The sequence below is a fragment of the Grampus griseus genome (assembly GCF_964374135.1).
Source record: "Grampus griseus genome assembly, chromosome: 1".
In the NCBI taxonomy this organism is placed as follows: domain Eukaryota; kingdom Metazoa; phylum Chordata; class Mammalia; order Artiodactyla; family Delphinidae; genus Grampus; species Grampus griseus.
This window is the reverse complement of record NC_139017.1, coordinates 25972330-25985801: the sequence shown is the minus strand read 5'-3', so window position 1 is coordinate 25985801 and position 13472 is coordinate 25972330. Positions and strand designations below refer to the sequence as shown.

Sequence of the window (13472 nt, the reverse complement as noted above, 5' to 3'; positions counted from 1 at the left end):
CTGCCCTCGCGCAACTGTCAGGCAAAGCGGGCCGGCGGATATTGGCTCCCCAACACGCCGAGGCTCCTCCCCGATCTGGATCTTTATATTTTGGGAGAATTTCTTTGAACTCAGTTACCAAGCTCCGCGAAGGAGACAAGTTCCCAGAGCCGGCTCGCCGGCGGAGGCGAGGCGGGGGGCCCGCCCACCTTGTCTGCAGCTGCCGTGTGCCCCGATTGTACTCGTCTTTTCCCTCGTGGAGGAAAACGGACTCGCTAGGCTGAGGAGAATGCCAATTATCTGGATGTGACCGTGAAAAGAGAACGTGTGGTTGGAGAAGGCAGAAGAGGAGGAAACGCATTATTTGAAGAGAAGAATAAACCAGGCATTGCAACCCTTCTGCAAATTAGTGCTGTTACTTCTGAGGTCCATCTGCTTTTACCCCCCCGCCCCCTTCAGTTAAGAAACCTTGACTTGAGGGCCAAGAGACAGCCCCCTACAACTGGACACCCTTCTGGGTTGGAAGACCTTTTGGATGTAGCGTTGGTGGAACATTTAGACACTCTCCTCTGGAAAAGCCACCATGAATTCGGTAGCTGGGAATAAAGAGAGGCTTGCAGTCTCCACCAGGGGCAAGAAATACGGGGTAAGTTGTGATGGGTATAATGCGGAGACGCGTTACCGGACTCTTCCCGGCCAGGGTTCCCCTTTCCGGGTAACGTGCAGCCAGGGCAAGGTGGCCCCGAGCTCTCCTCCCGCTGCTGAGGCGCCTCGGCTGGGCCAGCCGGCGTGCGCGCGCGGAGGCGGGTCCGCCAGCAACGACGCCAGCGCACTCGCCTTGCCCTCGGAATTTTTGCAGCCCTCTCGTTCCTTCTCTTCCCCGCATCCCTAACTTTTGCAGCATTCCTGCACTTCCAAGCAGAGTTAAGCCGAATGGGAGGGTTTCCCACGATTTCTCTGCTGTTCTTAAGGGACCGTTTTCCGGGAGGCGGGAGAACCTTTCATTTACCTTCAGGATCCGGAGGGCCTTGCCCTGAATGAATAAAAATCCAAAAGTCATAGCCCCCCTCCGCCCCTCGTCGTCCAGGATCTTAAAAGTGAGCTCCTGCTGGGGTGGGTGCCGGATTCAAAAGCGCGGGGAGCTGAATCCGTGGGTTCCTTTGCAAAAACCATCGAAATTCCCTGAGCGAGTGAGCCCCTCTCCTCCAAACCAGAGGAGTCCGCCGCCTCCCGGGAACCGGTGCAGGGGTCACCCGGGCGACGGGGATTCACTTAAACACAATTAACCAGACATAGGGAGGCAGATTTGGCCGCAGGGCTCAGAGCGGCCCCTAACGTGCGCCCGTGGGCGCTTGGCCGGGTCCTCGGTGGCGCGCAGGTCCCCGGGCAGGCGGGAGGGCGGCCCTTGGCAGAGGCGCGGGAGCCAGCCGCCCTGCGGCCCCTGACACCGTGTGTCTCCCCCGCAGGTGAATGAAGTCTGCTCGCCCACCAAGCCCGCGGCGCCCTTCTCCCCGGAAAGCTGGTACCGGAAAGCATACGAAGAGTCGCGCGCCGGGAGCCGCCCCACTCCCGAGGGCGCGGGCTCGGCGCTCGGCTCGTCGGGGACGCCGTCCCCCGGCTCGGGCACCTCGTCCCCGAGCTCCTTCACGGGCTCCCCGGGCCCCGCCTCCCCGGGCATTGGCACCAGCTCGCCTGGCTCCCTGGGCGGCTCGCCAGGTTTCGGCACGGGCTCCCCGGGCTCGGGCAGCGGCGGCGGCTCCTCCCCGGGATCGGACCGCGGCGTCTGGTGCGAGAATTGCAACGCCCGCCTGGTGGAGCTGAAGAGGCAGGCTCTGAAGCTGCTCCTCCCGGGGCCCTTTCCCGGCAAGGTGAGCGCCGCCGGGGACAGGGCTGGGCGGGCAACAACTGCGCGCCTCGCCGCGGCCGTGGATCGGGGGACCTGCATCGCTGTGCGCTGCTCGGTTCCGGAGAAGGCGTTGGCCGAGCCGGGTCAGCTCCCGGCCTCGGGGGCGACCCTGCGCGTCTCCCCCGCCAGACCTTCCCCGGGCGCAGTGCTTGGATGGTGCGTACGCGGTTCCAGGCCTCGCCGCCCACCGGGGCTGCCCAGGTTATTCTTCCTGCTGCCCTCCACTCCTCAGAGTGCCCTTTCTGTGCCCCCAGGACTCGCCCGTCCATCCCGTTGGTCCCGCGCGGTGCTGCCTTCGCCCGAGACCCTCTTCCCGGGCGTCCACAGGCCTTTGCCGCGTCGCAGGCCGGGGACACGCTGACACCAGCTACTGGGATTCTTTCCTTTCCGCGCCCCCCTACCGGGGCGACTCCTTAGATTTTTCTCCCCACCCCCATCCGTGATCATTTACAAAAATGTCGGAGGGAGTAGTAAAAGCGGGCTGATAATTAGGAGTTGGCATTTCCCGTCGCCTATTCGTGAGCCTTCCTTCCCAGGGCTACCAAAACAAACACATATTGGAAAGTCAGCATTTCCCCCTAACCTCTGTGTGTCTATCAGAGGAAGATTAAGGGGTGAGTAGTTCTTTGAGCGGGGCTCCCTCCTGCCTGCACCAGTGCTGAGCACGTTGATTCCTCCATGGCACCCCTGCCAGCGTTGTGTGTGTCCCCAGAGTGTAACACAATGCAGTTGTATTTGCACTGTTCGGTCTAAGTACTATCAAATGATAATATTTACTCTTTCACTTCAAAGAGTTTTTTTATCAGTGCTTAGAGAGAAATATCAAGAACACAGCGTGAATTGCTGTAGAGAATTCTGACCCTGTTCAGTGGGACTTTCTGGTTTGTACTTCTGTGACTTTTGAAGTGAAATGTGATTTTGAGTAGTGGAGTCTAGGAATAGCTGCATCTGCTTGCCGTTTCTGCTTATCCAAATATACACGCATTGATCTTTTCATACGCAAGGGTTAAATTAAACAGATACCCGCAGGAGTTGTAAAATTTGAAATGTGGAAAGTTGCCACCAAGAGAATTGGTTTTATGAATCCCGAATTTATCTCAAGAGTAATTAACTTGTAGATTGTTGTCAGTATGCCATTTTCGTAGTTTCATAATAAATCTGTCAGGACACCCCTAAAAGTAAATCTCAGGGACTCTAAAAAGCTTATTTCACTCTTGCATGCCATATTTTCCGATTTAACACTCTTTTCACTCACAGATTTATTTACTCTTGTGATTGTTTATCAATATTATTTGATTATCTACTACACTCAAGGAACTGTGTTAGGCACAGCAATAAAATAACAGGTACACACAGCCCTTGTCCACATGGAGCTTATATTCTAACGGAGGATACAGACATTAACCACAAAATGCACAATTCATAATTTGTTTCCATTTGCGGTGAGTGCTACGGAGGAAGAGTGTGGGATGCTGTAAGTCTGTATAACCAGACTAGACCAGCTGATAAATTTTGAAGAACTTTGGTTCTTTTTTTTTTAATTTAAGTCTTTTTTTTAAAATTAATTAATTTATTTTATTTATTTTTGGCTGTGTTGGGTCTTCGTTTCCGCTCTAGTTGCAGCGAGCGGGGGCCACTCTTCATCGCGGTGCACAGGCCTCTCACTATCGCGGCCTCTCTTGTTGCGGAGCACAGGCTCCAGACGCGCAGGCTCAGTAGTGGTGGCTCACGGGCCTAGTTGCTGCACGGCATGTGGGATCCTCCCAGACCAGGGCACGAACCCGTGTCCCCTGCATTGGCAGGCAGACTCTCAACCACTGCTCCACCAGGGAAGCCCAAGAACTTTGGTTCTTAAAGATATATTTTTGGCAATCCTAGTAAGTTGCAGCCTACCAATTTTTTCTAGAACATTCTTGCGGACCTGTTCTTACAGTAACTTCTTTGTGTTGTTGAATGCTCCGTGTGTGCCAAGGTAAATTAAAATATACTCTTTTCATAAAAGTGGAGGGAGGAAAGGAAAGCTATAGGAAGAAGAAACAAATGTTGAAACTTAAATGCATCCATCATGTTTTGTGGAGTCATGTGACAAAGTAGATTTTTGGCTTTGTTGAAGCAGCCTGGAAAATTCATTCACAGTGCAATAGGAGGCAGCTTGATATATTTGGCAATTTTATTTATGTGATGAAATAAAAGTGATGCTGGGAAACTGATTATATTATCAGAGTGATGGCTCCAGAGGAAACGTTGGATCTGGGGAACCTCAATGCTCTGCACCAATTTAAAGTGATCCAGGCACATCTAGAGAAGAGCTGTCAGTCTTGGGGACAGTCACATGGGGTCACTTTAAGTGCACACATGAATTTGCCTGGAGTTTAAATGTGATGGAGCACAGTGAAACATGACATGTGGTGCAGGGAGAACATCATAAGACTTAGCCAGAAACAAGGGTTGTTCGGATGACCTCATTGTTAGTAATGAGGTATGGGGCCAGAATTTTAACTACCAATCCTCTGCCTGTCTCTGGGAATAATAATTTTAGGGTTTTTTTCTTTTTTAAGTATTGGTACCCTCAGGTAATATTTCCATTACACCTTTAAAGTTTGCAGCATTTTTTTTTTAAGTTTGCAGCATTTTAACCAAACAAATGTTGTGTTCTCTCAAGCACCGTGGATGGAGGCCCACGTAACTCCAACACAAGGCCTTTCTTCTTCCCTGAGCCAGATTTATGAGCAAACTGTGGACCTCCGTAGCCCTCAGGCACAGAAGGAGTTAAGTTTCATTAGAACAAGAGAGGTCATTGTGACTCCAACATGTAGTTTGCCCTGAAGAGTAAGGGTCTGGAAGATAAAGGCATGTTTTTGAGAGATAATTAGCAAAAATCATCTTTGTAATTCACTTAAGATGAGTTTGGGGACTCTTTTCTTACATAGAGTATTACATTCTGTGAGGTGGTATTAAAAGTCTCCTCGGTAGGCATTTAAAAGTCAAAGGCAGAATAGTACATCCAGGAACCTTATAATTTTAGGGGGGATTTGGTTTTAGTTCTTTCTCTACCACCGATTTATTTTGTGACAGTGAGTAAATCAGTTTTCCTCTGTATTTTAACTTTCCCATTAATACACTAAGGAAAAAATGATTCAGACTCTAGAGGATCTTTTAAATGATTAGAATGTCAAAAAATTATTTTAGGTGAGGCTTGAAAAGTGCTTCCATTCTTTAGAGAAAGAGGTGAAGGTTTATCTTTTTTTTTTTTTTTTGCCACACCGCGGAACTTCCCTGACCAGGGATCGAACCCACACCCCCTGCAGTGGAAGCGTGGCGTCTTAACCACTGGACCACCAGGGAAGTCCAAGATGTGGAGGTTTATGATTATTAACTAGACAAGATTCTATGGGATTTATGTTTTACAGAATTTAGGGCTTTTCTTGCAAAATATTATCCACTTTCAGTTTCTGATTTCATCAGTACATTTCCCAAATATCATTTTGCCCTATGAATTCTCACATCATGCCCACTGGTAGGTAGCCAGCGCTGTTGAATTCCCCCAGTTTTGTCTCTGAAACAGTTGGTTAAGGAGGGGAGGTAAAGTGCTGGCGGGCCCATGCAGGGAGGTCGGGCTGGTCCCAGGAGTTAGACAGTGGCTCTAGTGGCCTGAGGCGTGACCACCCGGTTCTGAGCACTCTCAGTACTAGTCGTGTGTCCACTGGAGAATGAGACTTCATGGCAGAAGGCTACACGGCTCGGAGGTTTCTAGCTTAGGTAACTGGGTGGGTGGGGTAATGTTGACTGAGGCAGGAAATGGGAAGAGATACAGATTTGGGGGGAGCTCATAGAGAAAGATGATAATGGATTTGGAAGAGATAGAGAATAAAGGCAGATTTAGGAATGAAACAGACTGAGGAATGTCGAAGAGACAACTGTGAGCTCACATAACTCTTAATGATGCTCTGGATCCCACCTGTCAAATAGCAGCTCACCTGAGTGAGTCAAGATTTTTGCCTGGTGACAGACTGTAAACCATTTGGATTGACTTATTACTTCAGTCAGTAAAAAAAGTACTTATTGGGTTTATATCATTTCTTTTCTAGGGCTAGTAAGTGAAAGTGGTCAGATAAAAGGAAAGAATGTGGTTTTGTGAAGTGTTGGGATTTTAAGTGAAATCAGTCCTTTTACCCATTGTGGTGTCCCACTGTGTAAATATAAAACCATTTCATATCCATTGGCCAGAGCATCTTTCCTGTTTTATACACAGTCAAGGCACGGAGCCAGAAATGCGGGCCAAGGAACGAATCTCCCATTTTGGGGCTATCCTAGATCATTTCGAGATCTGTTACAGAACTTTTGAATTGACAGTGTAAGCCCTATGAAACATCAGCCCCAAAGAACTCCCTGGGGTAAGTAGAAATGTTCCAGGTTGGCAGAAGGTTATCAGACATCTATTCATTTCCATATCAATAAAAGAAAATCTTTTATATAAAAAACAGTACAGAACTACATTCCTAGCTGAATTTTTCCCTGGTCATATATTCTGGGTCCATTTATGCCCCAGAAATGTCAGGAAGATTAGCCAGACATACTGAGAAGAGTGGCCAGGAATCACAGAGATGAAAGAAAGGAATGTGTCAGGGGGTTCAAGAACACCAAACGTAGACTCCAAATAGCCAGGGCCCAAGTAAGTCTAGACTTGGGAATATATATATACATACATATATATATATATATATATATATATATATACACACACACACACATATAAATATATATGTATATATATATTTTTTCAGTTCAAAAACAGGGGTATGAAAAAATAACTCCATTTAAAAGATCCCCTAGAAGCCAATGTAAGACTCTTTATAAATAGATACTGAATTTTAAGTACTTATTAATTATGAGAAAAGTCTATTGGAAATCTTTTTATGAACACATGGCTGTTTTCAGAAAGCTTCATTTGAATCTTTTCCATTTCGGAAATATTTTAGATAAGGGATCAGCTAATAGATAATATCGGTAATGAAAAAGTCCAGTAGCATTTATCATTAAAACATTTCTCAAACATTTTAGGTAGTATAAAAACATTCCCAGTAGAGACATATGAGCAGTAGTATCTTCTTTAAGGCTTAGTAAGCTATGGCATAATCGCATTTCATTCTACCAGACTTTTAATTGTGAACCAACAGGGTCAGTTTTTTTTTTTTTTTTTAACTTTTAATGAACTAGACTCTCTAGAGTTTTAGGAAGAAAATGAGATTTAAGGGTCAAATCAACTTTAGCTTCCTCCTGAGAAAATGTTATCTTTTGATTTTATATAGTATAAATATCAAACTCAGAATTTAGAAAAAAACAATATTTAGGCTACTATCACAAAACATTAAATTATATAAGCACTGAATTGGGACATTCATCTGAATAGAAGAAACACATGGTATTTATTATATAAATATTTTGTGAGATTATAAATGTAAAATTTGTATCTTACATAAAATGACAAAATTATAAATTTTAATCTTAAAGATATAAGTTAGAGAATGTAAAATTATTTTGGTATATAACAAATACTGATTTTTAAAAATTTTTACAAAATTATGTAAACAGAAATTAGCATAAAATGAACAAATCAAACACTAACATATTAGTTTAGTTCATATATATAATCAAGTTAATGCACTAAGTATTTTCAGATTCCTCACATCTCCCTGATATTTTAATCTATTTGAAATACTTACTGAGTAAACAAATACATTCAAATAATTATCACTGAGTTTGTGATCTGGAGAATTTTTGAAAAGTACATTCACGACAAGATATAAATTAATTTAAAAACAATGTCAAGTACATTAGAAACAGTATATTAAATTAGGAGTTTAAAAGGAGAAAGGTGTAAAAATTAGTTGGAAGATGCAATGAACAGGAAAGACACTTATTCTATTAAACACCAGGATCACTGGAACGTTCATTCATCCTTCATCCCAAAAGTATTCGTTGAACTGTTACGTGTGCTAATAACATAGTCATGTGAGTTGTTAAGTTTGTAGTCACGGATAGGTTATTTATTAGCCACTATCTTAACCTTCCCACTAGCACTATTCTCCACACCCTGACCTTTACTTCAGAACCCCTAAACTCCCTGCAGTTAAAGACTCAAATCCAAGTAGAACTGGTGGTCTCATGGACACTACTTCAACTCTGACTCCAATCTACTGTGAATAGCCAATACTAGCATCATATGGCTTTAAACATTCTATTGTGGATACTATTGTGGATTTGTATTGAGTCAACTACATTTCCCAGAATTCTCCTCCCTGTAGGGAGGGGAACAGAGATAGTTTGAGATGTTGAAGATGGAAGTGAAGCAGCAGACACATTCTTCTCTGAATCTTGAAGAGTCAGTGCCGGGCATGAACGATTATAGCTCATCACATAATTGTCTCTTCTGCCATTGGTATGAGGCAGCAGCTAGGCTCCTCTACTTTCTGATGGATTTCTTAAGATCGTCCAACTACTGGACCAGGTGTATGTTTTGCTTCATGATGAAGGGCACCATCCTCTCCTGTGGAACATCTCTATCACTGAAGGTGAAGATGTCTAGGTATTGAGAGACTGAGGAGGGGTCTAGGCTATCCTTGTGGGTTCCAGCACATCTTCACTGGTTCAAGTTTTTCCTTGCTTCCCCAAATTTGTGTTTATTTCTCCTTGCCGATGGCCCTACTGACTTCAGGGTCTAACTCTGGCAGGAAGAGAGGAAAGTAACCATTTTGAAATATGCTGAAAGTGTTTTCCATAACAGAGGCTTACTTTCCAGCAAAACAGACTTCTCAAGAGCCTTAGTTCCCTGGTGGAAGGGCATCTCCCTGATTCCACCTTCTTCTAGCATTTCTTTTTCACCGCCACACCATCAGGGCTCAACAGTAGAGGAAAGCTCCAGTTTTTTTTTTAATTAAAAAAAATTTTTTTATTGTATATATATTTTTTATTTTTGGCTGCTTTGGGTCTTCATTGCTGCGCTCGGGCTTTCTCTAGTTGTGGTGAGCGGGGGTTACTCTTCGTTGCAGTGCCTGCGTTTGTCATTGCAGTGGCTTCTCTTGTTGCGGAGCATGGGCTCTAGGCACATGGGCTTCAGTAGTTGTGGCACGTGGGCTCAGTAGTTGTGGCTCACGGGCTTAGTTGCTCTGGGCATGTGGGATCTTCCCAGACCAGGGCTCGAACCCATGTCCCCTGCATTGGCAGGTGGATTCTTAACCACTGCGCCACCAGAGAAGTCCCATGGTCAGTTTTTATAGTGATTTAATTCACTTTGTAAAAATCCCTGGCCTGTAGTAATTTCTTCCACACTCATTGCAGATAGTATTATTGCATTAGAAATGTGATTTTTAAATGGCTGAGCCTCGTAATTTGTCGGCATTTAGGAGGATTAAGTCAATAAAATAGGCAACATCAGTTGCTCTTTGGCATTATATCACAGATCAAACTGAACCATTCATCAGCTAATAATAATGGTGATGGTAATAACAATGATGATTACAAGTGGCTAACAATGATCATCCTTAGTATGTGCTAGGCACTGTACTAATATATACACACATACTTACATACATTCATAAAATCTCATGTAGCAAAATGAAGATGAACCCAATTTCTTTTCTTTACCCTGGAATTCCAGGTGATTGATGTGGGTCAGGTCACAAAAGGAAGTATGAGTAAAGATGCAAGGAACAGAGAAATCCAAGGATGCTTCTCCCCTTCCGAAGCCATTGAGGGTATTACACTATTAGTATAACTGCCTGAGTGGAGACCCTTGCTTGAGGGAGAAGGTTGTGGTTATTTTTCCTGGTAACTTCACTTTCAGGATGGGGGGAAAATATGTGAGGTGGTCAGGACCCTGAGCTGAGTAATTTGCTTGGCTGGAATGTATTAGAGGGGGCAAAGGAACTTCCTTATATTTATATTCACTTGGCCGAGGCTGTTGTCAACCCTTTCTGAAACGCCCTGCCCTAGGGACCCGTGGAGACTGTCTGAGAGGACATGTTCTTTAGCTAGACCTTCTGCGCCACGTCAGCAGGGCTGCCAGACTCCACTCTGTTTCATCCCCGCAGAGACTGGTGCAGAGACCACGTGCACGCTGGTGTCTGTGAGGGTTCCCAGTCTCTTTTCAGGAATGCAAAACTAATTTCCCTTTTACCCGTATCTTGAGTCACAGGCTGATCCTAAAAATCTTTCCTTTTTTAAAAAAAATCTCCTGTGTGGTCTTATTGTGTCAAAGAAGCACTGTTTAGAAAGGGCTCCCGTTGATCTTTCAGACTCAAAGGCACCAATCAGAAATGTCTTAAAAGTGTATTTGTGTAGGTGCAAAAGGACTGGCAATACATCTCTATTCCTAAATTGCTTTTGAAATATTAATTAGAATAGTGAATCAGTTTGTGCTCATCATCCTGTTTCCCATTGCCTTTGGGATGCTCTAGAACCCATCTAAGAAAATTAGATTTTGAATTATGGTTAGAAAGGTTGTCTGTCCACCTTTTCCAGGTTTTAAAGAAGTTCACCTATGTTTTCCTTGAATATTTGTAAGGTTTCCTTTCTAATAGTTAGACCTCTGATCCATTGGGAGATTATTTTGGTGTATAATGAGAGGTATAGATCAATTTTATCTTTTTCTAAATGTCTATCCAGTTGTCCCCAAACCCTTTATTAAAACATTCATCTTTCCCCCATTGATTTGAAATAACCATTATCATAAACCAGATTTTCAGTACTTGGGTCTACTTCTGGACCTTCTGTTATGTCTCATTTATCTGTCTTTTCACGTACCAATTCCATACTATTTTAGTTACGGAAGCTTTGGAGCATGTTTTAGTACTTGATAATGTTGGCTCTCTCTTTTTCCCAAACAATGCCTTTCCTTTCTAGTAGTTTCCTGATTATTCGTCCAGACTATTTTCCCATATGAACTTTAGAATCAACTTGCATAACTCCATAAAATTTTTTAAAATTGGGACCATGTTAAACTTATACATTAACCTGAGGGATATTTGGCATCTTTATGATGTTGACTCCTTCCCAAGAACATGGAATGTCTTTCCATTTGAACACATCTACTTTTCAGCAATTTTAAAGGTTTTTCTTGTAGAGGCTTTATTTCTTGTTAAATTTATTTTTAGGCATTAAAAATACTTTTTGTTGCTATTATAAAGGAGCTCTTATCTTCCATTATTTCTTCTAATTGATAATTGTTAATATATAAGAAGGATATTATATATATCTTACATATATATCTTATATCCTATTATTAAATTGTATTACTGTATTCATTAGTTTTTAAATGGGTACTCTTGGATTTTCAAAAGGATTTATCTTCTACAAATAGAGACGGCATCACTCCTCTCCTTTGCTAATTTTATTCCTCTAATAGTTTTCTCTTGTTTGTTACATTGATTTATGCCTCCAACACAGTGTTAAATGGTAATGTATGGTGGGCATGTGTACAGTTTTTCTCACTAAGTAAGATCTTGGCTTTTGAACTGAGGTCTCTATATATTTTTAAAAGTTAGGGAAGTATCCATCGATTCCTATTTTATTTACTTTTTTTCATCAGGAATGGGTGTTATATTTTGCCAAGGTCTTTTCAGTATTTAGGGAGACGATCATATGATTTTTCTCCTTAGATCTATTAATATTGTGAAGTATTATCATTGCTTTCCTAATAATGAACCATCCTTGCATTCCCATAATAAACCCTACTTGGTCATGATGTATTTTTTTAAATATGCTGCTGGGTTCAGTTTGCTGATATTTTATTTATTGTTTTTGCTTTCATATTCGTATGCCATAAGCATTTTTGATTCCCACTCAGGTACCATCTATGCCATATTATATATATATTATATAATATATTATATAATATGCCATATTATAACCAAGATACGAAAAAGACTAAAAATTCCTGCCCCGGAGCAACTCCCAGTCTAGTATTAGAGACAGACAAAGAACCAAAGAGTTAGGGTGCAGCATATTGAATGCTGGGCCATGGGCTGTGGAGGCTGCTAGGAAGCAAAGAGAGGTGAGGCTCGGGCTGGCTTTGGAAGAGTGAGTAGGAGTTCAGCATGTGAACACGGTGCATCACCCGCATTCCAGGCAGAGAGAATGGTGAGCATTAGGGCACAAAGAGGTTATGCACGCTCAGCATCCTGGGGGAACGGCAGTGGTGCGTTGCCGACATAGTGCAGTGTGTGCATGGGTGAGTGACGGGCTGGGGAGGTGGCAGGGAGAGGATGCAGGGCCTCGTAGGCTAAAGAATCTGGATATTATCCTATAGGCTGGGTGGCCATTGAAGGGCTTTCAGGAAGGGAGTGAAGTGATCAGATATTCATTTAAGAAAGATTGCTCTGATAGGGAGAGAGAAACTGGATTCGAAGAGTGGTATCATGGAGTTCAGTGGAGAGGCCCCTCGCCGTGGCCTCAGTGAAAGATGGTGCAGACCTAACTAAGGCAGTAGCAGTGCGAATGGAGAGGCAGCCTGGCCCTGACAGATTTTGTACATAGAAAACCCATGGTGGCTGGCAGCTGAGAAATGGGGCAGGAGCGAGAGGATGAAGATTTCTGGCTAGGGCAAGTGTGAGGGTGCTGCAGCCGTTAATTGAGATGGAGAATACAGGCAGAGAGGGGGTTTTTGTTATGGTGGGTCTGATTTTCAAGGATGGGTGTGAATACTAAAATTGGTTTGGGTTCTCTAGAGCTTGAGATGGAATGTTCCAGTGGGGTCCAGTGGGGCTCTAGAGTGGATTCAGAGCTGGAGCCGTGGATCTGGGAAATGTCAGCATGAGGAAGGTGGTGGAATCCACAGATGAGGTGAGCTCTCCCCGAAGGATGTGTAGAGTGACAGACGGTGAAGTGTGGAGCTGTGGGACCCATTGACATTGAAGGGACAGGCAGCCTTGAGGAGTCAGGAAGACAATTCAAGGAGAGACCAGAAAAGGGGGAGGAAAATAAGAAAAAGTGGTATCATGGAAACGGAGGGAGGGGTGAGCTTGAGAAGGTAGGGGTGATGAAAGGTCAGATGCCTTGGAGAGATCAAGGAGGTAAGGACTGAGGTTTCCACTGAATCAGTAAATAGGAGGTCACCGGGGATCTTTGTTAGAAGTTTCTGGCACCCTGGAGAAAGGCAGGCAATGACAGTGTGTCCAGGAGTGATGGAGAGGTGAGGACATCTGAGGCAGCTCAAAGTTGTTGAAGACACTGAGAGGTTAAGAGAGATTCATTTTCTGAGGCTCTTATGACCTTAAAACATGAAGATCTGGGGTCAACAACTTGGGTGCAAAAGTAGGCTGCATCACCGAGTGTGTGACCTTGGGCAAGTCACTTAGCCTTTCTGAACCTGGTTATTCTCACCTTTACAATGGGGGTGGGCTTCCCTGGTGGTGAGTGGTTAAGAATCCGCCTGCCAATGCAGGGGACATGGGTTCAAGCCCTGGTCCGGGAAGATCCCACATGCCCCAGAGCAACTAAGTCCGTGCGCCACAGCTACTGAGCCTGCGAGCCACAACTACTGAGCCCGTGTGCCACAACTACTGAAGCCCATGCACCTAGAGCCTGTGCT

The 13472-nt window shown here is 44.2% G+C and overlaps 1 protein-coding gene across 1 annotated transcript in view; it reads left to right on the top strand.

Moving 5' to 3' along the window:
• Positions 1-562: 562 nt before the first annotated feature.
• Positions 563-13472, top strand: part of KIF26B (kinesin family member 26B) — a gene marked incomplete at both ends in the record, with an annotated part of 500266 nt that continues 487356 nt past the window's right edge. The window contains 2 exons of the mRNA XM_082652451.1: positions 563-625; positions 1446-1847. Of these exons, the coding sequence (XP_082508577.1) occupies positions 563-625; positions 1446-1847 (465 nt within the window). The remainder of the gene's footprint in view (positions 626-1445; positions 1848-13472) is intronic.